Here is a 26877-nt window from a genome sequence, read left to right as displayed (position 1 = left end):
AAGTTGACGTCAGCTGCCTCAAAATACTCCTTCCTGAGATAGCGGACAGTCTCGGGCGTAGATTGGTTGGTTTTTCGTTGCCATAGACATCATGACAACGCTTTGGGAATATGGCGGCTACATGAACGCACAAGCTAGCAATCCAATTTTAATATAACCTTTGCTAGATAGCCAATCATGGCTATCAGTTTCTCTGCACGATGTGCATTTATTTTGCAGAAGTGTATATATATTGCACTGATCGTTTTTATGATGGATGTACACGGTGATGTTGGTAAGTTTGTGTCTATATGTCGGTAGCTATCTGGCTAGCTAACTGTTTAATCTCATACTAATTATTCCAAGCATCCTCGTTGACTAACCTCGTCATTCCACTAAAATCTAACAGTTCAAGCTACAAATATCTTTTAGCTCCTGGTAACTAGCTACCTATTCATTTGAAACTGGCGAGCTACTTTAGTAAAACTTTTTAAAAAGCTGCTTAAAAAAACTTTATTTCTCAACAGTGGCATGTCTATAATATTTTTCAGTTTTCCAGCCACAATCTATATTCGCCTCTGGACCAAGAGTGACTGCCTTCTTACTGGGAACCTCCTCGGATATTAATTTGACTCTGAGCTCCGTCTCACCGTTAAACGGTACTGGTAAGACCATTATTTAAAAATTATTTTCGAGTTTGTTTTTTGTGACAAATTAAAAAAGCGAATGCTTCACCCTATTAAATGCGTAATTTATTTTACCAAGACAGCAGAGTAGCTGAATCAGAAGAGGGCAAACCAGTTAAACCGTACAAGCCAGCTCTTGTAGGGTGAAATCACTGTTTTTGCAGGACGTCTTCCACCGCCCTCCTGTGAAGAAGAATACGGGGGTCAGTGGGTTCTCACACGGGAAGCATTGGGAAAGGTGGCATTTCTCACTCTTATTTACTTGGTTTCCGATCAGTAAAACATTCAGAGTGATTATGTGACCATTTTATACATATAACTTATGCGCTGGCTCTTTTCCTCAGACCACCCTGAAGGTGGAGCTGAGTTTGAACCGCAGCTTGCAGCTCTGTGGCAATGAGACAGACTGCTGTCCAGAACCCCTTTGTGTCCTGGAGACGCTACGAGTGTCAGCCTGCCAGGGTAATCAGACCGTGGCCACACTACTGGTGCAGGCCCAAATATATGCCCTGGTCCTCCCCACAGGCCCAGTGTCTGGTGAGTCATGTTTCCTGGGTGAACTGGTGCTTATGTCCAGCCACTGCTGTATACAGTAAAGTAAAAGAAGAGATCTCACTTCTTACAACCAGTATTTAATTTTTGATTAATGAATTAAACACGTCTTTAGGGTTAATATGCAATTTGTACTTTTCAGTGTGCTGTGCTTAATAAAAGTTTATGAACTGTAAGAATATTGGCCATTTGTTCCCTAATTGGATGCTCTTGTGATTCCTAGACAATAAAACAATCATCCCTAACCAAGTGTACCAGCCACTAGGCTCATGTCCCTGTGACCTGACCGCAGGAACCTGTGATGTGAGGTGCTGCTGTGATGAGGTATTGCCATCATGACATTTTGTGTTTCTAGTCACTGTAACCCCCTGTGAAGAGGAAGAGGAACAACACATTTGGAAGCTAGATGTGAAAGACTTTAAAGTTGATGATCAAGGTGTATTGATATAAGCTTGTTTCATGTATCTATTAATTAAAACAAGTAGGGCGACCAGAGATAATCAAGTTGCTATGCACATATTCCTTGACTTTAAGAAAGTGTTAAGTTTTTTTACATCATATTTTTATTTTTTTCCAAACTCATAATTTTGTGAAAATACTGAAAATGAAAATAACATTCGCATGTTACTCAAATTTAAGGCTAAAGCACATTGAAATCAGTTTGATTGCGAGCCTTATATGTCTTATGTACATTTTGTGTACCTGTTTCTGTCTCTCCCCTCCCAGGACTGCTCCCTAGATGCTCTACAGCTGTTTGAGTCACAGTGCTTCCCTGGAGTGTTTGGTGGGAACATCACCCTCGCCCCTGACTACGAGTGTTCTGTGCAGTCTGCCAACAATGCGCCTGATTGGTTCCCCTTCCTTTGTGTCACCTCGCCCCCTGAAAACAGCCCTTTCCTTGGACTCTTCTACCAGGGGGCAACAGTGTGAGACAGAGTTATACACAATCATGCTATGTTGTTGCACAGAGGCTCCAGAAGAGTTGCTTGGCCTCATTGTGTGCTTTTGGTCATTTCCTTGTCTAATGAATGCTTTCTTGATTTTTACGTCCACATTTCCCATAATTCCCAGGTATTGTTCTTAAAGGTGATTAATATGTCTGAATGTCCCTACCATTAAATTCCACGTCTGGTTATGTTGCTTGGCTCTCACCTGGTTTTCTTTCCAGTCTGTAATTTCTGTGCTCCTGTGTCTTCTTCAGCACACCCAAACGCAGTGCATCTTTCCAGGCCCCAATCCTCACTGCACCAGCACCCAGTGGTGGCTACCGCCAGGGCGATCCCATCTTTACAGCTGATGAAAAGTATTTCACTATCCCCCAGGTCAGAGACTGTTGTCTCTGCACATATGTGTGTGTGTGTGTGTGTGTGTGTGTTTGTGCGTGCATGTGTGCACATGTGTGTTTAGCTTTATAATCACTTGTAACACAAATGGATATTGTACTGAATCAACCCATGCAGATCCTCTACAACAAGTTTTTGCCAACGCTTTGCTAACATTTTCTAACACTCTTCCTCCACCAGCAATCCATGGTTGGCCAGTGTGTGGACAGTGCCCCTGTGGCTTTTCTGCAGAACTTTGAGGCGTCTTGTGTGACATATCTCCAGTCCTGCCCAATTGGACCTCCCCTGCTCACCAGTGCCTCTGAACTGAGTGTCCGTGTGATCGATGGCCGGGGGGGTAGGCTCCTCCATCCTGCTCCTGTCCACAGACACACATTGTCTTCTGATTCATCCTTTCATTTTTACTGCTCTGTGCTTTCTTATTCAGTTCTTATGATACTTAGACACTTTGGTACAGTCTGCGTTGGAACCTTCTATTGCAATGTTCAATTTATTAATTTATTGATTAATTTGGTTAAATTGATGCTTTTTAGTAGTAGCAAGTAGCACCCATTGTCAGGAACGGGGATCGGGACACAAACGCGGACCACTGGGTAAACGGAGCCAAGCGTTTAATAACAATCAGCGGGCAGTTCGTCGTACAGGGACAGGCAGGGTTCAAAAACACGGGGAAGCAGTCCGGGGGCAGATCCAGGATCGGAAGTCGGGGCGGGCAGAGTCGGTAACCAGGCGGGCGAAGAGTGTCAGACAGGTTGAAGTCGGCGGGCGAAGGACGAAGCCGAGAGACAGGCAGGATTTGGCAAACGGCAATCAGAATTCAGGTTTTTACTAGAGCGGGGACGAGACAGGAAGAAACTTACTGAAACGAACTAGCAACAAGACAGAGACACGCAGGGAAGATATAGGGCTGGGGTGACGAGGAGGTGGGAAGCAGGTGAGCAGGCAGGCAGGTGCAGGCAATGAGGGAATCAGGTGGGCGGGGACCCGGCGGGGAGCAGGGCGGGGCAGGAACACAAGGAAAACAAAAGCACAAGGACAGGGAAAACAAAAACACTGCGGCTTAAGGGGGCGGAGCCCTGACACCCATGGGATGATTCACTATCTGTTTTGTTTTTTGTTTACATTTTACAGGTGAACTGCTTCACATTGTAGCCTAATTTTATTCTTGCATATGCCCTGCTGTTTTAGTGAACTAATATTTCTTCCTCAAACTCTATGCATATGGTTGACTGCAGGTGTGGTGACTGTCAGTGTGTTTGAAGAAGTGGAGGGAGGAAGTGGAGAAGTGGAGGCCAACTCCACAGGTCAGTCCAGGGAAAGCAAGCCTGTTATCACAATCACAGTAAAAATAACTCTCCTCACTCATTGCTTACATATGCCCTGGTAGCCTCTCGCTTTGCAAGACACCACTGAAACCTCCGTGGAGTCATTAACATTGATGTGCATTTTTTCCCATTTTTCTACACAAATTGCTGTAGTTCCCAATTATACACCATTGCACCGACAAGCACATCCATGTAAGATCGCAGGGCTAGCTACATGTAATGCTCTGGGACACTTGCATGCATATTGCAACTGTTGTTCACACTACAAGTCCAACAGTGCACTGGGGCCAAACGCTGTCAGAGGATAGGCTCATTCTTCTGAGTAACTGTCTAGCTCATTTGCATGTACAGGTAAGTCCTGGGGTATCAAGAGCAGAGCAACAGGGGGACCCTGGCCAACCTACCTGCCTGAATACCCCGGAAGAAACTAGCCAAACCTTACTGGCAATGTTCTCTTCTGGACATTGTTTATAAATGACGTTACCATCTCAACCACTATGGAGTCCAAAGAATAAGCACTTTAAACTGAGGACTTTCGAACCATTTCTGTCCCTGCCAGCTGTCCAGGGGTGTGGAAGGGTGACTATAGCCCTGAACTACACATTCTTCTGGAGAGGAAATGGCATCACCGACATCACAGTGATTCAGACTGTGGCAAACGTGACCTTAAATCCAAGCAGTAAGCATAGTTTTCTATTTATCTGTTCAATGGTGTCCTTATTATTGTTCATATAAATCCACAGTTGCATCTGTACCTCGAATGCAAGGGGGATTGTGTACATGTGAAAGAGTATTTAGATAAAAGAATAAATTTATGTGATAGACATCGTTAATTTGTTTCTTCAAGCGGACAATTTTCTTTACATGTGCAAACATGAGTAAACATAATGGTAATATTGTTTTTATAGTAGTTATTAGTGACACTGTTGTAAATATCATCACGCATATACACACACACATATATATATGTACAGTATAATTACACATTCTTATTCTAATTAACATTTCTCTCTTAGTCTATTTAACAAGCAAATTCTCTGCAACGTTTGTGAATGGGAATATAACAGCTCAGTCCAACTCGGGTAACCCAGGTCAGTCTTTGTGTCTCTGTATGTGCCTCTCTGTGATTGTCTGTGATTCTCTAGGCTGGCAAAAAAGGATCCCACCCCAAATATTTAAAACAAATTCTCTGTAAAAAATCAATAGCTTTTTTTTGCCTTGGTTTTTATCTGATTCGGGGATTCGGAGAAATTACATCAACTGTTGTGACTAAATTCAGGATTTGAATTTTACTTCAGCATGTAATCTCACCGAGCTCGTTCCTCACTCAGCTCTTCCATGTGATCTGATTTCTACTTGACCATAGGTTATCAGGTAGGACGGCCTGTTATTGGTGGATCTGTGAGTGCTGGGGATAACGACGCAGGAACCATCCAGAGGATGGACATCAGTCTCTGGCAGCCAGGTACAGTGGCTGTCTTTGTAGAAATGACAGCTGTGGGGCACTTGCTCAAACTTTGATCCATGGAGAGGCGTCTGCTGCTGTCTGACACTTAAGAGAAACCTTTGAACGAGTTCTTCAAACAGGTTTTTTATTTAAATAATCCAGTCATGTGCCATTGTGTAATCATTACTGTTAGCATGACATCTGTGTTTAAACAGCCCGTAAACTTTTCCGTTGTCAGTTGGGGAGGGCCTCTGCACTTCTGCGGGGACAAAGCAGGTTCTGTTTGGGGAGAATGCAACCGCCGGATGCCTATTATCCCTGAGTGTACAGGACCTGGCCCGTTGCAGCCAGCTCAGGTGAGTCGTATTTAATACCCAGAGCAATTGCACTGCAGTCTGCAGAAATAGAATAACCAGAAAAGAATAGCTAGAGAGTCTCATCTCAAAGGGTCAAGGGTGAATTGCTTACTACAGCAGATAGGACTGAATCAGAATCATACTGATTTGCATGTCGTTTCTCATCAGTCTGTAAACATTTCTGATGTTTCTAAACTATCAGGTTGCTGGTCTCCCACTATGGCTGTGTGTGCATGTCCATGTAGTACTGAGTTTTGAATAGGATATTTTTATACACAGCATATTCAGTTTGTTACCAGTTTTGTTATTTTTATATTTAAATTTCTGAACCATGCTACCTTGCCTGGGTTGTAAGAGGAAAATCAGTATAACCATGGAATGCTCTGAATGAGAATCCTCACAAAGAGGCACCATGAAGATTCTGGAGCTCTGCTGTCATAAGGATGTGTGTGTGTCCTAATCTCAGTGTGACACACTGATTCAGTGTGAGGGAAATGCTGTCCTGAGTACCACAGAGAGTTAAAATGATTTGGTTGCTTGTGAGGACAACAAGCAATGTTACAATGCCCTACAGTGCCAGGCATTAAAAATGAGAACGTCATGAAATGTGACTGTGAAACAGCATCTGGGAGCCACAGGTCTGCTAGTTTCCCAGCAGTAGGAAAGCACTCTAGCAACAAACTCTAGTAATTTTTACAGCATATTATAGATCACCATACCATTTCCAGCCCAGGAACTCATGAGGTCAGAGGCTCAGTGTCCAAACCATGAAGATAGGTACGATCACCTGTTTTTTCAGCTCAGAGTTTGGGATGATTTTGGCACAGCATAAGACACACCTACACCTACAGACACACCTCTCCTGACTAAAATGGTCTTGTCTTCTCTTACTCAGAGAAACTGTGCACAGCACTCTGGCTGCCTTGGTGAATGCAACATATGTAGCCAGGAAAGGGAACTCCAATTTTTCCAACCTGGCTGACTGGGTGAATATTACCTGTAAGTTTTGACTTTTCATTCATGTGTTAACCGAATACAGATCATTAATCGCAACATAAAACTGCCATTTCCATGTCCATAAAAATACACTTGTATATACACTTGAAAATACACTTGTGTATTTTCTGTGGAATTGTTCAACATCTTAGAATGAAATAAATCTTTTTCATACTCTCAAATCAGAAACCTGTTACAGATCTGTTAAGAGTTGTCTTACATTTTAGGTGACAAAAATACAAATTCAGGACATAAAATACCATTGGTATGGTATTTTTTGGTATTAGGTCCACCTCAATTTTATATTCATAACATGATACAGGAGTTCACTCTGGTCTGTCACATTTTCAGCTGTCTTTCTCACAGCTGCCATGCACTGTTGTCTGTGACCCACAGTTGTGCCCCTGAACGCCAGCAGTCCTGCTGTGAGTCCCGCTGGCACCTGTGTGGGCGTGCCCTCTCACCTGAACATCCTCGTAATCACTGCAGTGACGGGGCTGGTAGGAGGCCAGCCGCAGACGGAGATCCGAGCCATGGAGGTCAGGTGAGAAATCTCAGTGACAACTCTCCTCGCACTTCCAACGCACATTCCCTGCCTCGCCGCCTGAGAGGTAAAGGCCGGTCATAAAAGATGGATGGACTGTGTCAGATGACAAGATGTCCTCAGGTTTAGATCGGGTGACGAGTGAGTTTTGGTGATGTCACTCTAGCATACCCACAACACACGCTGCTTCACACATACTGTAGTTCGGGTTGTGTCCCTCAGGATATTATTGCGCCAATCATATATGACATATCATATATCGTATAATCATATAATTCTCGTACTGCCCAGACTCAAAACAGAACAGCTTCTACCATTAGTGCGTGAACATATCAAACTTTTTAAACTCATTTTCATGATAAATTAACAAAAACTATGTCTTACTGGTACTACTGTCTCGTGTTTTGCCATTCTCCTGGGTGTATGTGGGGTGAAAACAACAATAATTATAATAATAATCATAATTACTGTCTGGATTTCTGTTTGTGTGCTGTGTGTCACTCGCCTCTGCAGTTACGCAGCATCGACATGGAGGATGGAGTGTGGAGGGGGTAACCCTGCTCCCTGTCTGAATTCAACTATTCAACAGTACTTCGCTCTGAGCTCTGCTGTCACCTTCATCCACATTCCCACCCAGTCTGGCCCCCCCAAAACCAGGTGAGCAACTCCCCCGTAGACGTACCCACTTTTTGTTCAAAAAAAAAAAATTGTGATAAACTGTCATCCGTCATGAAAGACATGTACGTAATATTTAAGGTCCCACTAAATAAAAAAAAAAAAAGTGCTTTGTTGTGTTTTAGATTGAACCCCTTTCAACTTCTCAGACTTGGAAATTCCACTCGTTGTTATGCATGCAACAAGTTTGATTTGTGTTTGAGAGGTCTGACTTGGCTTGTTGCATTGTTTAATTTGTGGGCTACGGTCAACGCAGTGATGGTAGCATTTTGTGATTCTGTCCCTCAGGTTTCAGATCAATTTCACTGAATATGACTGTGACAGGAATGACGTTTGCTGGCCCCAGCTTGCATATCCTCTCACTAGATACTACACAGGTGAGATCCAATTATTGCCAAGTATGTGTTTTGCAATACTCAGACCTTTCTGTCAAATAGTAATTATTACATTATTACCACTCATTTCAATTCATTAACCCCTTAATGAAAAACATTTATATTGTACTTGTTTATTTATAAGTTAAGTTAACTTGGACATCCAATATTATCTCAACCCTATATTGTAATTAGGTGATTTCCTAAGCAGCCTAGGTGATCGACGATCTCCCTGTCTTCCTAATTAGGTTTGCAACAGGGATGGTTTTTGCATGTCAAAATGGTAATCTGTCAAATGGTAAATCTATCAATGAGCATTTATCATCCAAGAGAATCATCTTTTTCTTCCTGCCTTGATCCCTCCCTCGTGCTCTTTCAGGTGAGCCCTACTCACAGTCCCTTGCTAAAGGCCTGATCCTGGTCTTCTTCTTCATTGCTGCCTCTGTGCTGGGGACCCCATGGAGACAGATCCGGCAGGCGTGGAGCAGTGCCATCCTGTAAACCTCACATTCACTCACAGGATAACAGAACTGTCTCTTCATCTGATTGAGGGAGACATATTCACCTGCTGTTCTATTACTGTCAGTCTTCCCTGTTTCAGTAACACTAACAGTGAGCATGGCTTCCTTACTGAGATCGACTGTTGTCAAAAAAGTATTACCAGGTGAAAGTTTGTAAGCTTTAAAGTCAGGTATGTTTTTGCTCTTCTACCATAGTCGGACTAATTCTCACACAGTGTTTTCATGTCACATCTGTATCAGCCAGCAGATTCAGTGGTTCACTTTACCACTGAAGTGCAAGCAGTACAGAATTAATGCAGTGAGTGGTGTGGTTTTGATGTAAAATCTTTGGCTCACTGAACATCCTGAGGGCAATGTAGGAAGGACATGTCCTTGCTTCACTGTGACAGTATGTGATTTTTTTTTTCTAAGGCACCAGGGAAATTTTATTTTGTGCGTTATTATGTGTTGAAGTTCAACTGAATATCATGTTGCTGTGGCAGGATACATGTCCATGGAGGAAGTGCCTTTATGCTTATGACATCACGCTACCAACTTCAACAGACACGTACGTGTATGCTCAGTTCAGTGGAAAGGGAGGTTCCTCTGTCAATAATCTTTATTTTAATAGTTTTTCGTTATCTACCTGAGTAAAACACAGTGCAGATTAACGTGTTTTCATTCAAATTGTGTAAAATATCTGCATTTCTGATCCATCTTATTTTCACTATTTTAATCTGCTGCACTGTGGAGTTTCCTTTCCAGGAGATTTCTCATCATCCATTTACTCTGAAATGTATTCCTGCACCTCTCATGACAGGAAATACAGGTTCCAGTATACCAGGTTAAAGTACAGTCATGGTCGTCTTTTTGCCCAATTGAATATTATTAGTCTGGCACTGTTCAGGCACTCGTGGGGGTAAAATAGGGGAAATGTCACAGGTGGAAACCACTGGTCACTTCAAGGAGGTGACATCCAGCTCACACAGCATTAATGGTAAAGGAGCAATTGTTTTTGTACTGATCGTGTTTGGCTATGTTTGATCAAGAATACACAAATCGTTGTTTTCATGGGACGTGTATATTTTATTATGTAAATATGTAACTTGTGTTTGAATATTTTTAATAGTATATTTTCTAAAATAAAAGTCATGTTCTTAAATGTTGTGGGTTCATTTCCCCTTGCTACAGGAAATAAATGTTTCGTGTCATGCTCGGTATGTGTACATTCTCTCACTCAATCTCATTACGAAACCGCTTTACACTTTCCCAGTTGATCTCTGATCCAGTCCACATTCTCCGCCCATTTAACTAGGGGAACTTATGGTTGGCCATAGTTGCATATGCGCGACTTGATGATCACGGTGGATGGTATCTTTGAAACGACGTGGAAGGAGTCCCTGGCTGAGTATAGAGCACTTGTAGTCTAGATAGTTACCTACCTAGCTTGGATTTTTTTACCGATCTTTGTATTGATATGACTAACTTCACCGCGGGATGACATCAACTCGTAATGTATGACAGGAGTAGTTTTCCTTGCTCTCCGGCGAGTAATATGCGCTGTTACGGGTCGAGAAGAAATTCGTTTCCCAGCCAGCGTTAGCTAGCTAGCAAGTTGTATATTGCACAGTCGCTAATAGGCTAGTCACTTCTTCCTGTTCGACTTCTGTCATAGCTGCTCACAGTTTTTCAACAGTGAAAAAACTTAATAAAACAGTGTTTTAGCTACATGTTGTTATTTGGTTGTTGGCTAATTACGCACTGAAAACGTTAGGCTGCTAGGTAGCTGTATGGGCTAGTCAGTTAGCTAGAATGGGATTCGCAAGAAAGCCGTGGTTTAGCTAGCGAAGTTAACATGCTAGCTGGCAACACAAAGATAATTTACGGCGGAGGTTTCATATGTCGTATTTAGTAAGTCGGTTAGATAGTAAGTTGACTAGCTGGCTAGCAAGTTACCTTCGTTTATAGAAAAGACGTGTCACTGATTAGCTAATGATTGACAGGGTGTCGACGGACTGCGCTTACCACAGCAGGTAGCTAACGTTAGCTACCCGGGCCGGTGTAACGAACCGGCAAGGTAGTGGTTTGCTAGTTAGCTAGCCTAAAGTCATAAACAAAACGGGGACGAGAGAGAATAAGCTATCTTGCTAGCGTCAGCTAGCTAACTAACTCAGCCGAGATGGGTTCTTTATTCCGGAGTGAAGAGATGTGTTTGGCCCAGCTGTTCCTTCAGTCTGGGTCTGCTTACGACTGTATCAGTGAACTCGGAGAGCTGGGGCTGGTGGAATTCAGAGACGTAAGTATCCACCTACAGTATTATTATTAGTAGTAGTTAGGCTTGACTAACTAGCTAACCGACTTGCAAACTAAACGCATCGGATAGAAAACCACCTCCTGTCATTGAGTCGTAACACTTAGCTGTCAACGTGGAATTGTCCAAGGGCCTTGGATGATTAGCAAATCACTTGATAAGTGGTAGTTCACTAAGCTGTTAGCTCGGGTATTTTTTATTTTTATTTTTCAAAATCTCCTGTACTAAAGTCATTTAAGTTGATACCTAACGTTTGTCTTGTATTTCTTTACAGAGCATTCTGTGTTTGTGGATAATTTAAGATAAATGTCCGCTTCCTGTGCCAATGCTCAGCTGTTCTTAACATTAAAGGAGAAACTGTGATCATTTGGCTACCAGCTAATATGAATGAAAACTGCATGGAAGAAAAATTAGTAAACATTGAAAGAAAAAATTGTCAGCAGTTCATTGGCCAGTGTTTTATTTCTTAGATGATCAATTTGGCATGTCATCTATTGAGGAGAGATGAGGTCAGTCAGTGATGTCAACGGCAAATGTGTTGGAATTTGCAGTGGTTGCACTGGTTAGTTAGATAATTGAAGAAGCGACCTCTAGTCAAACGTCAGACTCTCTGTTTTTCCAAATAATGTTTCACGAACAAGAAAGTTAATTTGTACGACTTAAAAGTACAAGGTGATAAAACAATAACTCCAAACATAGAGCTTAGCACTTGGACTCTTCCATGTAAAATAGGAGCAAGGAAATAATTAAACCCGAAATGCTTTAAACACGAAGAAGACTATGCTGTTCATTCGAGGAGATGGTGTAAAAGAGAAAAAAATTGAGCAAGACCACAGCGTCACCTCACACACCACTCTGTATGTTTCTGTGTGTGCTTGTGTGTTACTGCATGAACATGCTAGTTAATGTTCCTCGCAGGACTGTTGACAGCGATATTGATCAGTGTGCACAAATGCTGCAAATTAGTAAGAGCACTCTCTTTTTAAGTTCAACCATGCCTGCGGTCACACACTATGTCCCAGCTGTGGAAGGGATAAGATAAATCCAAATAGAGGCACAGCGTAGCCCTTCAAGGCTGGCAGAACTTGTCTGTGCAACATGTATCCAGATTAATTTCCCTGTTATGTTAAATAGTTTTTGGGCTCTGTCAAAGAAGTTAATGCCAATATGTAATGTTCCACACCATTGATTTGTCAGCCCCTGCTGTGTTTGTGATGGTGGTTTTATGTGACCTCTCTGTTTCAGCTAAACCCAAGTGTCAACTCCTTCCAGCGCAAGTTTGTCAGTGAAATCAAGAGGTGTGAGGAGATGGAGAGGATTTTGGGTAAGGCCCACCTATTTCTGTGGAAGCTGTATCTCCATTGACTATGCGCTTCAGGCTTTCAGGAATTCTAATATATTGAAGAAAATGAGGCATAAGTTTAGATGGTACTAAGATCTCTGTGTTTTGAGCAATCATTTACAGTAGTTTCCAGTGAAGTCCAGTGTTGGGCTTAGATATTAAGAAGGACATGGTTTTGTACTCATGTAAAGCTGCTTCCAATTCTGCTGTCATCAGTTAGAAAACTTACATTTATTTAGATGACTCTTCTGTCTTCCAGGGCTGAATCATATTTTTGTCACAGCATTAATTAGTGGTCCTTAAAGTAATTTTTGAACAATTGTCAAAGCAACTTTAATTTTGGAGTAAGTAACAGAGCATGTGGTTTTGTTTTCATTATGACTTCTTGTGATCAACAGATCAGATAGGACCAGTTTTCCCATATATCCACCTTATAGAAATGTAGTTACAGCCATAGCAGCGTGCTCTGCCTCTCTGCCAATTTATCAGTCTGGCATAGTACAGCTAAACTTGCGCATAATTGGAGGCCCAAGCTTAGAAATTACATCTTTACGGAAAAAAAGTGAAGTGCAAGCCTGGTTGGGAAAAGTCTGGGTTGAATGCAAGGTCCTTCCTGGAACGAAAAAAGGGATTAGCATGGAGCCCGTTTGACCCCTGGTGTCAGGGATCACAGTGTCCAGTCTCATTGCTAATCATCTGAAGAATTCTGTCTGAAGCCAGCCACTCAAGCTTGAGCATGAAGGTATTCAAGGCGGTAGAGAGTGTGTTTGCCGGTGTGGTAAATTCATATCACATGGGTTTTAAGCCTTGGTACCTCAGTAATGCATTGTTGTAGATCTTCAAATTTCTAATGCATTGTTGCTAAGAATGCCTTGCATCTATAACAGGCTACCTGCTACGTGAGATCAAGAAAGCGGATATCCCACTGCCAGAGGGGGGCGTCAATCCAGTCGCCCCTCTTCCCAAACACGTACTAGTGATAATGGTGAGTTATGTCCATTTATCTTCAGTTTGCTTACTCTGCCCCATAACTCTTTGTCAGTCACATTTACATGTTTTTATGATCATCTTTACACTCAGTCCACCAACTGAGAATTTAGAAAATGGCACCAAAATTGTAATGTGATAAGCAGCCAGAATCAATCCGATGATTGAACTCAGTGAATTCCTAACACCTTGAACTCTGATTGGTTGAGATCATCCATGTGATGCCTCTGAGCCAATCAGTATACATTAAAATGACCCCTGCACTGATTGCTGTGCGGTCTCTCGTGGTTCACAGGAGCAGCTGCAGAGGCTAGAGGTGGAGCTGAGTGAGGTGACGAGGAACAAGGAGAAGCTGCAGAAGAACCTGCTGGAGCTGACCGAGTACACTCACATGCTGCGCATCACCCGCAACTTTGTGCACCGCAGTGCCGAGGTGCGTCCCTTCTTCAGCCAGCAGCCCCCTGTAAATGGCCTCCAGCAACGCCCTGAGAGGCCCATTCACACGGACTACAGCTCCACTAGAGAGGAATGCTTGGCAGTTTTTCAAGCTCTAAGGGTTAATGACATGAACATATTTGTTCTAACATTTGTAAATGAAAACAATATTTGTTTATTGGTGTGGATGGTTTAAGATTTTTTTTTTTTTGACTCCTTAAAGTTCCCCATGTGACCTCCCGTCTGTTAACTCCAGTCATGTTGTACTGACTCTAATCAGAGGCAAGCAGAAAAAGCCTTAACGAAGGGTTTTTACAGAATGTCACCTGATCTGTCCTGGATTGAGAAGCAGACACCGGGGGGGGAAAAAAAGAAAAAAAAAATGTAATTGGCTTAAGCTTTCTCCCTTTCTCTCCCTGAAAAATTTTGCAGTTGACCTTAGCCTGTTGTTAAAACAAAAAGTTTTGAACTGAGTTCTTGACATTCTCAAAATAGGCTTTTGAGAGGAGTTTTTACCTCATACTTCCCTGGAATCACATGCTCCTCATGAATTGATGTGCTGGGAGGTCAGTCTGTGGATCTGTGCGCCTGAGTGCATTTGGCCTTGTTGATTCACAGCCTCAGATTCCTGAACAGCACAGTGTGCTGTGGTTGCATGCTCTGGCAGAGAGTAGAGAGTCTGGTGACTGCAGGTTCCCAAGGCAGTACATGGTCCAAGCACACCTCTATCATAGCAGGATCCCTCCCCAAGAACTACTTTTCTGTGAACAAAGTCGAATCGCGTGTGTTCGTGCCAACAATAACTTGGTGCCTGAAGTGATGGGTTAAGGGGAGTGTATTTTGGTTTGTTATTCTGAAGAGAATTAAAGGAACCGTTCTCCATTGAGAAGCAGGCTGGTTTGCGTTAGGGCTGGGTGGTATAGCCGTTGCGATACATCGAATAGCTATTTTTAGCCCAACGACAGCTATCCCAGGCATGTGGTGTTAGGTTTTTTTCCCATATTTTTTCCCTTTAGTCATACCTGATGCGGGAGCACCTAACGGCACATGCCGGGGATAGCTGTTATTGCGCTAAAAATAGCTATTCGATGTATCGCGATGGCTATACTGCCCAGCCATAGTTTGCATCACTGTCGTTGGCGCTGAAGGAGGTTTCTGATCACTTGGGGCTTCTGTCTGGCTGTGTGGATGGTGAGAATGGATGGATGGAGGGGGGGTATTGTTTTAATAGCTGCCTTGTTTCTGCCTACCAGCGTGAGCCCTTGCAGGCCCAGTATGAGGAGTTTCCCTTTCTGGAAAAGGACACAATGATGGACTACACCAGCATGCAGCGGCTGGGAGCCAAACTTGGGTGTGTAGCTCAGGGCAGCCAAGCCATCCATTTTTTTGTGACACAGACACACACAACCCCAACCTACCTACTGACTGAATATACGCTCAACCCTAATGCTGAGAGACTCCTTTCAGGTGGTATTTGCACACATGTAAAGTGGGTCAGACTGGGGCTTTGCATTGAGTGAGACTGACTATGTTCTCAATCTGCAAACAAAACAATTCCACCTTCAGACTGTCCTCACTTGGTGCAGAACTGTTCCACTGTAGCTGCATTCTTAAGATTAAACAATATTTCGTAAACCATGTGCAAAGAGCTGAGGTAGCAGCCAAACTCTGTGTGATCACTGGAAGTTGTCAGAATGAAACCTGTGAACCAGTGAGTGGAGATGCAGAAGATTAGGGTAGCCTTTAACAGCATTTCTTCTCTCCTGGCTTTCCGCTGTAGTTTTGTCTCTGGCCTGATCCAGCGGGTGAAGATCGAGGCCTTTGAGCGCATGCTGTGGAGGGTGTGTAAGGGCTACACCATCCTCAGCTACTCTGAGATCGACGAGTCCCTGGAGGATCCGGACACTGTGAGTACACCACAAAGGCCACACAAGGCTCCCTGTGCTGTCCCTGAGTCGCTTTGGGCTGCTCGTCCTCCTGTATGTGGCCCCCGGGTGTCCCAGAAGTATGGGAAGTGTGTTCTCTTATCTCAGCCCCAGTGCCTTCTACAAGTCTCCCTTTGCTTCGACCGCAGGGTGAACTCACAAAAAGCGTGGTGTTCCTGATTTCTTACTGGGGGGACCAGATCGGACAGAAAGTGAAGAAGATTTGTGACTGGTAATGAAGGCTGATTCTGATTTTAGGCTCTGAAGCCTCTCAGTATCATATCATGACATCTATGATAAATCAACAGTTTGACTCGCTGTCACTTCTCCTTTTTTCTCCATCTAGCTATCACTGTCATCTCTACCCCTACCCCAACAGCAATGAGGAGAGGAAGGATGTGGTTGAAGGCCTCAAGACCCGCATCCAGGACCTACACACTGTAAGTCTGGCCTGGTCCATGTGAGCTGTGATATGCAACCATCATTTGCCTAATGCATCACCCTTTCTGGAGTTTCCTGTTTATCTATCTCTTGTGCAAAGGCATTAGCCAGATGACTGCTGAATAGGTGTTTTTCTTTGGATGTGTGTCAGCTGACACAGTGACAACACGCCATGTTGCATCATTGAAATGACTTATATTCTAAATACCTTAAAAGCTCCAGCCATGCAGCTGAATGCTGGAATGGGGTGGAGCGACAATATAAGATACTCTCTAACCAGTACTGGGCAGTTAAAACAGTAGTGTATCAAGTGCTAACTGCTGCTGCTGTGAGGTAACAGATTTAGCAATCAGATCATTTTTTTTCCCCTTTCCACCACAGCAGCGGTTGCATTGAGTGTTTGAGCCGAGGCGGTTTAGGATGGGGCAAGTGCAGAGAAGGAGGGGGAGGAAATGCAGGAGGAATGAGGCTTGCTTCAGCGCTGTGCTGAGAAGCGATCTCTCTCTCACAGAGCAGACCTTGTTCTCCTGGCTGCAGGGAGGAAGGGGGGGGGGGGGGGTGAGTTTGGATGGCGACCCACAGGAGCGTGACTTACGGGGGCGTGTGTGTGTGTGTGTATGTGTTGCTGGAGGGGGCACGCGGGGGTGACAGGAATTTGAAGACGATGTTCTCAGGACCCTGAGGGCCCGGGTTCTCGCCCAGATGCAAAATTGCGGTGTCTGTGTGATAGTCATTTGACTCGCTTGTGCTTCATCGACTGCAACAGATCACAGAGGCGGCCTTCTTGGATATTCTACCTTAGAAGAAGAATTGCGTTAATCTCTCTCCCAGCACATGATCTACATGAGGTCTGAGCTGTGGGCATTTTCTCACAGGCACACACACAGGCAGACACACAAGCCTATGCATGTTTCCTCCAGCAATCTTTGATTTTTCTTCCTCTGTAACCTCCTCAACGTCTATGGAAGAATTTCATAATCGAAGTTTATGATCTTTTCCCTCCCAGTTGAGAAAAAATGTACTTAATATGTTCCTGCAAAATCTCTGTGTACATGGTTTGAATGGTTAGATGGCAATTTGCTTGCATAAGATTTGCTGTTATCTGTGTGCGTTTGAGTGGAGAACGATGTGAATGTACTAGAGAATGCTCTTGAATCATGTCTTGCCTGTTTTATTCATAGTGTGTAACTCCTACCTCTCTGGTGACAGGTTCTCCACAGGACTGAGGACTATCTGAAGCAGGTGCTGAACAAGGCCTCAGAGTCTGTCTATACCTGGGTGATCCAGGTGAAGAAGATGAAGGCCATCTACCACATTTTGAATCTGTGCAGCTTTGACGTCACCAACAAGTGCCTCATCGCCGAGGTTTGGTGTCCTGTCAATGACCTGCCTGCTCTCCGGAGGGCGCTGGAGGAGGGCTCGGTGAGTGAGCGCCAGCTGTCAGGGATCCGGCATGCTTGCAGGGCTTGGATATGGTTCTTCGAGTTCCCTCATCTGCCAGGTCTCCTGCGAAACGGCCACTTTGTCGACGACTGATCGATGAAGAACTGCCTGTGGAAACGAGTGCAAACCTGACAATCCAAGTCCGGAAATGCACAGCACTACTCTCGAAACTGGGTCATAGTAATTGGCGGGAAAGGGAATGCCATTGATCTTTGAATTAGTGAGCTTACTCTAGCGGTTTTAGCTGCGTCGATAACCCAATAACCCAGTGGAGCGGAGGGCTCGCCTGGTTAGCAGGGTGGAGGACCCAGACTGGCCTGGCTGTAAGTCATGGGCTGCTGCATTTTATTTTGCCTTCTGCAAGAGCACTATAGTAACTGCTGCCAGCCTGCTGTTCTCAGGCCTCCCAGTGCTGGTTATCATTAAGGGACAGCAGTGTGGTGTAGTGGTAAGGAGCAGGGCTCGTTAAATGTTTCTGGTTCAGTTCCCTGTTAGGCCGCTGCTGTTGTACCCTTAACCCACAGTTGCCTCAGTAAATATCCAGCTACCAAATTTTAACCTACTGTTAGTGTAAGTCACTCTGAGTATGACAATAATGTAATGTAATCATTTGATTATGCTGAAAATGAGCCTAATCAAGGTTGCTGTGAAAACTGTGTTGAAGCATTACCATCATCAGGGCCCATCACAGTCTGACATCTTATTCCCTCACAGAGGAAAAGCGGAGCCACTGTCCCTTCCTTTGTGAATCGTATCCCGACCAACGACACTCCACCCACACTCATAAGAACCAACAAGTTTACCTCAGGCTTCCAGAACATTGTGGAAGCGTACGGAGTGGGGAACTACAGAGAGGTCAACCCAGGTGAGACCCGACTGGGCATGCTTTCTGACTCTCCCAAGTCTTCGTAGTAATAAGAAATTTTTTTTTTTTTGCTTTTGTTGTGTACAAATCATACATTCCTATTGCAAGGTACCTTAATTTGTGTTTTTAGATTACTACTCTATCTGTGTTTGTGGCTGCTTCAGTATTTTGATGTAGGGCAGAAGTGACATTACATCCTGTAACTTACTCGTGCTGAGCTAACCTAACCTCTCTGGTTTTCCCCTCGGCTGCCGGGTAGCTCCTTACACCATCATTACCTTCCCCTTCCTGTTTGCTGTGATGTTCGGGGACCTCGGCCACGGTGTGATCATGGCTCTGTTCGCCCTGTGGATGGTGCTGTGCGAGAACAACCGCAAGCTGAAACGCACCAGGAACGAGGTGAGAGGAGCAAGCGTGCTCCGTGTGTCTCCCCTCTCCCACTGAGATGCATTCCGTTGACAGACCAACTTCCCCATAAAAGACATGAGCTTCCTTGAAGAACAGAAAACTCAGTAGCTGTGGTGATGTGGTTACCGCATTATTAATCCTTATTTTAAAGCAAAAAAAAAAGTTACGAGGTATTGGCTCTGAAACAATTGCCACCAATACATTTATCATAAATCCACGAGTCACCATGGCTTCCTCGGTCAGTGCATTGTGTCAGACTTAAAACAGCACAGTAGCCAATTATAGGCAAAAGGTTACAGTTGTCCGTTGTAGTAGGAAACACTGGTAAATGGTTTTAATAGTCCAACTTTATGCTGGCTGTATTCATTTCATTTGAGCTTAAATGACTCCAGCATGGAGCATGTGGTCCTAATTGCTAGGCAACTGCTTGTAGTAAACAATAACAGCAGCATCTCCCCTCCTGTGTAACTTTTTGATAATGTCAAACGTCATTTTCATGGCAGTAGGTGTTTTTGTTTTTGTTTTTGTTTTAATGTGCATGGTGTAGTGAAAACACATTATGAAGCAAATGCAGATATAAACAAAACCAAAAGGGAATGAGGAAATTGTAATGTACACAACAATTAAATATTACAATGGATCATATGAAGAAGGCGGTTCTGCAGTGTCTCATCGTGTTCAGTTAGCGTAGTTTTTCCTCTCTTGGCCTGGAGTGCGGTTTGCGGGGTGTTGTTTTTGGGCGGTGTCTGAGTCTCAGGCGTGCTTCCGTTCTCTCAGATCTGGAACACGTTCTTCGAGGGGCGCTACATCATCCTGATGATGGGCCTCTTCTCGGTCTACACGGGCCTCATCTACAACGACTGCTTCTCCAAGTCACTCAACATTTTCGGCTCTGGCTGGAGCGTCAAGGCCATGTTCACGGAGAATCACTGGACGTGAGTGGGCATGCGCAGTGAGGGCAGGGGCGGGGAGAGGGTCCCTCCACGTTTACCGTTTTAGGATTTTGTTTGTTGCTGTTGCAGGACAGCTTATCCTCTCTGTGTTTTATTATGCTTTTTTAAAGGGACGAAACCCTGCGCACAAACGCCTTGCTTACCCTTGATCCTAACGTCACTGGGGTCTTCAAAGGACCCTATCCCCTAGGCATAGACCCGGTGAGTGGCTTCGGTATCTCTTGAATTAACGAAGGTTTCCATCATTTCTCTTCAATTGATGTGCATCCGTATGAGCAGTATGAGGGCCCTTATGAAGCGCTGAACAGGTTTGTGAATTGCAGATTTATTGTGTATTCACTGACCACGTTCGCTTGGTAGCCATGTGGGATAGTTATGGTTGCTTTGTGGACATGCTTTGATTCACTGAATGCTGTGTGCTTAAATGCAGCTCTGATGCAATTTGCCTTCCAATTTGCCTTCCAGTCTGGTAGGCGCTGCTGATGCTGGCTTGCTTGTTGGCAATAGCAGGTTTGGCTTTGACTTGCCCAGTAGCTTACTAGTTTTATCTGGGTAACTTTTGGAAACTACTGACAATAACTGATCCTGTGTATATTAAAGTTAAAATGTAAGATTTGAGCGGCTTACAGACAGCATCATAATACTATGAATTACCCATTTAGCTAGCTATCACAGTCTTGTGTCAGAACTGCTGTTTCAGAGCTCTTGAAAAGTCCCAAGAGGAAGATGAGTAGTTTCAAATGCTTTCAGCTGTGAAAAGAGAAATAAAATTATTTCATCAACTAATTGCTTGAAAATTGGTAGCAAGCTCCCTTATGCGGTTCTCTGTCTTGCTGGAAAAATAAGCTGTGATTCAATAGAAGGAAAGAAATGCTTCAGTTTCATGGATAAAATGATCAATTCATTTTCTATACGTCTTCCATAGAATGGAAAAGAAGTTTGCAGCCCTCTCTGTCCACTCGTTAATTATCTTGTCTTTTAGAGATGAAAGATTTTTGTTTACTCACTGCCCGACTGTTTTGTGAAGTTGTCATCTTTCTGTGCTGCACCTGCCTTATATTTACATTCAGTGTGGCTGCCAGAAAGCATAAAGTCTGTTGTAACAGTGTTGTTGTAACATTCTTCCTCCACTCTGTAGATTTGGAACATGGCGTCAAATCGTCTGACTTTCCTCAACTCTTACAAGATGAAGATGTCCGTTATCCTGGGCATCATTCACATGAGTTTCGGAGTCATTCTTGGCGTCTTCAACCATCTGTGAGTGACCAGTCTGTCTCAGCCCAAATAAAAATGGGAAAAATACTTTTCCTGCCCATAGCCCAAAGGAGTGGCATGAAACACCAGTCCCTGGATACCAATTCTAGTAATGGAAGGATAATAACCTGGGCCTCTTGGCATCAGTGGTGGATAATGGCCTACCTTTTGATCTGAGGAATTCCGCTTCCATTGCTGAAAATGTCAGTTGTGTTTTGCCCCTTATGAGGGCCACAGCAGTGCCACCACTGCTTAAACCAGGCTTTGAATGTGAGTGCTGTCTATAAATGAGCACTTGATGAAAGGAAAAACAGGACTGTCTGCAACACCAGCCTGTGTGTGTAATACAGTGTAATTTAAACATTTCGTCTGTATGTCAGTACGGTCAAATCTAGCTTTAAATGACAGTGTTCACAATGGAATCGTTACAGGGTACTTCACATAATGCAGTGTGTAGAAGCAACCGATACCAGGAATAAAACATAACATACTATTGGAAATGGAACATACTGTTTATTGCTTGCGGTGTACTCTACCTCACTTGTAAGTCGCTTTGGATAAAAGCATCTGCCAAATGAATAAATGTAAATGTAAATGGGTTGATGAAATGCACAGAAGCAGTCTCATCACAGGCCCTAAAGGCGTCAGATCCCTTAAGCCTGTCTGCTTCCGCGTTCCCAGGCACTTCAGAAAGAAGTTCAACCTCTACCTGGTGTTCCTGCCAGAGCTGCTCTTCCTGCTCTGTCTCTTCGGGTACCTGGTCTTCATGATCGTCTACAAGTGGCTGGCGTTCACAGTGCGGGACTCCAGCGAGGCCCCCAGCATCCTCATCCACTTCATCAACATGTTCCTCATGCAGGGGGATGCCGTGCAGCCCCTGTTCCCCGGCCAGGTGGGTCATGAGCCGCAGACCTGCTCACACTAACGATCGAATGTGTCACAACAGCGTAACTGTGATGTTATAGTAATGTTTGACATTCATGTTCAAATCCTGCGGGACTTCAGCCCTTGCTCATCACTCTCTCACCGGCATGCCGGTGTAATGCGGATATACTGTATCCGTAAGGTATTACATTTCATCATCAAAACTTGTCACTCACAAATGGGCAGTTGTTTGCAACACATAACTCGATATCCATTTAAGCTGCATTACGCCTGCAGTTGATTTTATTGATGTTTGAGCGGCGGGGCATCACAAAGTCAATATCAAAGTATACAGGTTCTCATTGTGGTTATTTAATCCAGGCAGCCAGATATTTGTCGTGCAGCCACAGTGTGGGTGTGCCCTGAGTGCTGCTATGTGCTCTGACCCTGTGTTTCTGTGTCCTCACACAGACAGGGTTGCAGGTGTTCCTGGTAGTGATAGCTGTGCTGTCTGTGCCTGTCCTCCTGTTGGGGAAACCAGTCTACCTGTACTGGCTGCACCACGGGGGAGGCAGCCTGGGCACATACAGGGTGAGGAGTGTGTGTGTGTGTGTGTGTGTTCGTGCACCCCTGCGTGTTTGTGTTTCAAGCTGTGTGTGTGAGAGATGTGCTGTCGTGTGTGTGTGTGTGTGTGTGTGTGTGTGTGTGTGAGAGATGTGCTGTCACGTTTGTGTGTTTCAGCAGTGTGTTTGTGTGTTGTGTGTGTGTGTGTGTGTGTGTGTGTGTATGTGTGTGTGTGTTTCAGCAGTGTGTGTGTCTCTGTGTGTGTCTGTGTGTGTGTGTGTGTGAGATGTGCTGTCGTGTGTGTGTGTGTGTGTGTGTTTCAGCAATGTGTGTGTGTGTGTGTGTGTCTGTGTGTGTGTGTGGGAGAGAGATGTGCTGTCACGTGTGTGTGTGTGTGTTTTAGCTGTGTGTGTGTGTGTGTGTTTCAGCTGTGTGTGTGTGTGTGTGTGTGTGTGTGTGTGCGCATGCACTTCAGCTGTGTCACTCAGAGCTCTGTTCTCCGCAGGGTTATGAGCGAGTGCGACGCAGCAGTGAGGAAGAGCTGTCTCTGATGCGGGCGCACGACATGGAGGAAGGAGTGAGCCACAGAGACCACTCCCCCAGCCGGGAGAGCCAGGCCGAAGAGGTGCCAGCGCAACCACGGCACTTACCCACAATTCCTCAGTGTTCTGCTAACTCCTACCCATAGCTCATAGCACATACACCATCTCATACTCATACAGCATTTCCTTCTTGAAGAGTAGTTAAAGTCCTGAGCCACAGTCCTCTACACAGATACTGAAACATGAAAATTGGGAAAACACCTTTGGTATTTTGATCTTGGCCTGTTCTGCTGTGCTTCATTTACAATAATCAGGCACAGAAAGGGTTTTGAGGGGTTTTTAACCTGTTGACCCTGACAAGATGAGGTGAAAAAGCCTAGCGGCTAACTCTCCCTGGGTCAGTGCAAATTGAAGACTGACGTGGCGTCTCTGTGTTGTGCCACAGTTCGACTTTGCTGACGTGTTCCTGCACCAGTCAATCCACACCATTGAGTACTGCCTGGGCTGCATCTCCAACACTGCCTCCTACCTGCGACTGTGGGCGCTCAGCCTGGCGCACGCCCGTGAGTACCTAATGCGACGGCCACCGTTTACAGGAATCCTCTCTGCTATCAGGGGAGAACACAAGATTGAATAAGCGTTCACGGTTCAAGAAGATAAACTCAATCCTGATTTCATTTTGTGGCACCTTAAAGCTGCTGTTTTAAACTCCTTGTCTTCTTCTGAAGGGCTGCATGTATTCTGGTATTTGCTCAAAACTCTGAAAACTGAATTACTTAACTAGTCCAATCATGTACTGTCTTTTTCTTCTTGTTGATGGTAAATGGTAAGTTACAAAAATTTTTACTTTTTGCACCATGTTCAGATATTTGATGGAGTGATTTTGAAGTATTTGGCTAGGTAACAAATTGGGCTAATATTTTTATTATTGAGTTTGTAAATATTGTTAGGACATGGCACGTGAATTACAGCTGTTTTTGTGAAAAGTCAGTATTTGAATGTTTACCCCAGCGAAAGTGTTCATTTTGACATTTCCCCAGAGTTTTTATAGAGCAACCCTTGGTACTTTTTAGGGAGGTGCTTCACATTCAGTTGTGTCAAAAGATTATCAAGAGATTGCCAGCTGGGTTACTGTGTGCGGATATTCTACGTAGTATGAGTCCTGAAACAAACTGCAGAGGGAGAGGATTCTTTAATATGATGCGAGTTTGGAAGATGCCGGAGTTCTGATTCGTCCTCTTGTCTGTCCATTCATGTTCCAGAGCTGTCAGAGGTGCTGTGGGCCATGGTGATGCGGGTGGGCCTGCGAGTGGCCACCAGGGTCGGGATCATCTTCCTGGTGCCCGTGTTCGGCCTGTTCGCCGTCCTCACTGTGTCCATACTCCTGGTGATGGAGGGCCTGTCTGCCTTCCTCCATGCGCTCAGGCTGCACTGGTCAGTCGTCACGCCGGCAGACGTCGCATCCAGCGGACAGCCAATCACAGAGCGCACATTTCCAAACGCAGAGAAAGAGGGAGGGAGACAGTTAACTTTAACACTTCAGAGATGTAACTTAAAAGGAAGATATGGTATTGCATTCAGTTTGAAGCACATGGAAAACAGATTGGAGTTTGAGATTGGTCACATTAAGATGAAACTAATAAATCCAGAGTGGTATGACACTGGAGTGGCAATATTCAAAGGAACCACACCTTTCCCCTGCAAACAAGAGATACCGTTACTAAAACAAGCCACCTGATGTTAAGGTCAAATAGTGAATGAATAAAAATATTGTTGTCCACGCAAAGTGGAAAATTGCCTTTAGCTTAAGACTAAAACATATGTAAATAGACATAATACTAAGAAATGATTATTTGAGGTTTAGAGCTTTGGCGTGCTCTCCTCTAAACCCTTGGTGTGTTTTTTTTTTTTGTTTTTTTTTTAACACAAGCAATGGTTCTGTAGTGACAGGAGTATAGCAAGTTTTCCTACTCACATTGGCAGCCCTCACACTCAATACTTTGTGGTCTCAGATGGCTTGTTCTTTTTTTCTCAACAGGGTGGAGTTCCAGAACAAGTTCTACAGCGGGAACGGCGAGAAGTTCGTTCCCTTCGCCTTCTCACTCCTGCCCTCCAGCTTCGAGCACGATGGTTTGCTGTGAATAGGACACTTGGCGTGACCTATAACGGACAATGTGACAGAGGAATGGAATGGCATTGAGCCTCATTGCTGTACAATTCTGTCATTCTGATTCATTTTTTTTTATTACAACAATTTGTTGCACTGAACCGCCTTACATAAATGCAACCAAATATTAGCATATCAAGGATTGTTCTAAATTCACTTGTATACTGTATTCCAAACCTTAGAGATTGAATGGCTGTTAACTGGAGAGCGCTTTGTATGATTTAGATTTTTTTTCCCTTGTATTCTGTATGTTAAAAAAAATTACTCTCATTCATGCTTTGCTTATAGGTTTGGATGAGTTGACTGAGAGGTGTTGTAGTGCTTTACATGAAGGCCAGGAAACCCCCATTTAGATTCTGTGAATACAGCCCTGTGTCGCAGTCTGCACGTCAAGGACGCCAGAGCAGATGGTAGCGTCACCAGCCGGATCTGGGACTGTGGCCGCGAGCTGAATGTATGTGTGTTAACGCGTTCGATGCCGAATGTATCTCTGACCACACGTGGCCTACCGCTCGGACTCCTCTGCGGGACGCCTCCTCTCAGCATTCCACGCTCCGCAGGGGAGGTCAGCACGCGGGCAGAGCTGAGGACAGCCTGCCGCGGACCGCGCCTTCAGACGCCGTACCGTGCCCCGGATCGCCTCCACTCACCGCCTCCGCGTTAAGCGCGCTCCCCCGACACAGCTGTCGCGGCCAGCGTGGGTGTGCTGTTGCACCGTAAACGCTGGGCTCAAAGTGACCTGTCGGAAAAACAAAACGACAACAAAGGGGTGGCATTTGTTGCGAAGTGGTAGATTTGTGTCTCTGTGGCTTTTAGCTCCAGGCAGAAGTGTAGAGTTATCGCAAATAACACTGATGACGCTGTGACTCTGAATTCTCTATTGTGGTCGGTGTTGAATGGATTTTCAGCAACCTCAGTTACGCCATTTAACAGACGGCAATAGGTAACATAATCTAAGACACAAAGACGTTTGTGGAGATCTAGGGCAGGATTGAATAGACACATTGGATCACATGTGAATCATAAAATACAAACCTGTCTATTCGAAGAGGGCCTAATCACTTTTTTACACTTTCCCAGAGAGCTGATTTGTCATTCACCAGGTGAATTGTCAGTAAGGAATTGGGTCACAGCTTATGTTCATATATCCAAGGTCAAAGTTCACTGTAATGACAAAAAGGGATGTGGAGGGGGTAATATTAAACTCTGAATTTAAGTTGATCCAAGTGACAACAGTGTTGAGAACTTTGGAAATGTGACAAATTGCCAACTTTAGAGAACATTTGTTGCAATTGCAGAGAACAAGGTACAGTAGACTAGTACCAAGTGAGCTGCAGATTATGTTCCACTAGGGGGAGACATTTGCTCTTTGGGAATTTTTGACCAATTGGTGAATTCCCATTGATGGGTCAAGTTAGGTTTTAATTTTATTTATAATGATTAATAAATGTATTATTAGAATGACCTTTTATGTGTTAAGTAACACAAAAGATGAAAATGTATGATTTTCTCATTCATGAGTGACTGACACTCCATTCATCTTTTCCTTACATTCCTGTGTGTGTTTTGAGCCTGAGTACTTATTTTATAATTATCACA

At 44.2% G+C, this 26877-nt stretch overlaps 2 protein-coding genes across 2 annotated transcripts; both read left to right on the top strand.

The window, feature by feature from the left end:
• The first annotated feature begins 104 nt into the window (after positions 1–104).
• tctn2 (tectonic family member 2) lies at positions 105–9212 on the top strand. The gene is made up of 18 exons (XM_036527795.1): positions 105–274; positions 531–644; positions 830–903; positions 1010–1202; positions 1441–1541; positions 1944–2143; positions 2419–2539; positions 2741–2897; positions 3796–3814; positions 4416–4564; positions 4902–4976; positions 5252–5350; positions 5571–5688; positions 6584–6687; positions 7081–7228; positions 7742–7885; positions 8192–8280; positions 8657–9212. The coding sequence occupies exons 1-18, from the start codon at positions 178–180 to the stop codon at positions 8776–8778; spliced, it is 2124 nt and encodes a 707-aa protein (XP_036383688.1). The 5' UTR covers positions 105–177; the 3' UTR covers positions 8779–9212.
• An 835-nt stretch (positions 9213–10047) lies between these two features.
• On the top strand, positions 10048–26673 carry atp6v0a2b (ATPase H+ transporting V0 subunit a2b). Its single transcript, XM_036526401.1, has 20 exons — positions 10048–11073; positions 12334–12412; positions 13318–13415; positions 13713–13850; positions 15106–15203; positions 15633–15759; positions 15927–16009; positions 16124–16217; positions 17428–17640; positions 18376–18526; positions 18786–18925; positions 19712–19869; positions 19998–20088; positions 21026–21144; positions 21823–22033; positions 22477–22596; positions 23075–23194; positions 23557–23674; positions 24374–24545; positions 25150–26673. The coding sequence occupies exons 1-20, from the start codon at positions 10957–10959 to the stop codon at positions 25250–25252; spliced, it is 2550 nt and encodes an 849-aa protein (XP_036382294.1). The 5' UTR covers positions 10048–10956; the 3' UTR covers positions 25253–26673.
• Positions 26674–26877: the final 204 nt, after the last annotated feature.

The sequence above is a fragment of the Megalops cyprinoides genome, chromosome 4, assembly GCF_013368585.1.
Source record: "Megalops cyprinoides isolate fMegCyp1 chromosome 4, fMegCyp1.pri, whole genome shotgun sequence".
In the NCBI taxonomy this organism is placed as follows: domain Eukaryota; kingdom Metazoa; phylum Chordata; class Actinopteri; order Elopiformes; family Megalopidae; genus Megalops; species Megalops cyprinoides.
This window is presented reverse-complemented; position numbering and strand designations above follow the sequence as displayed.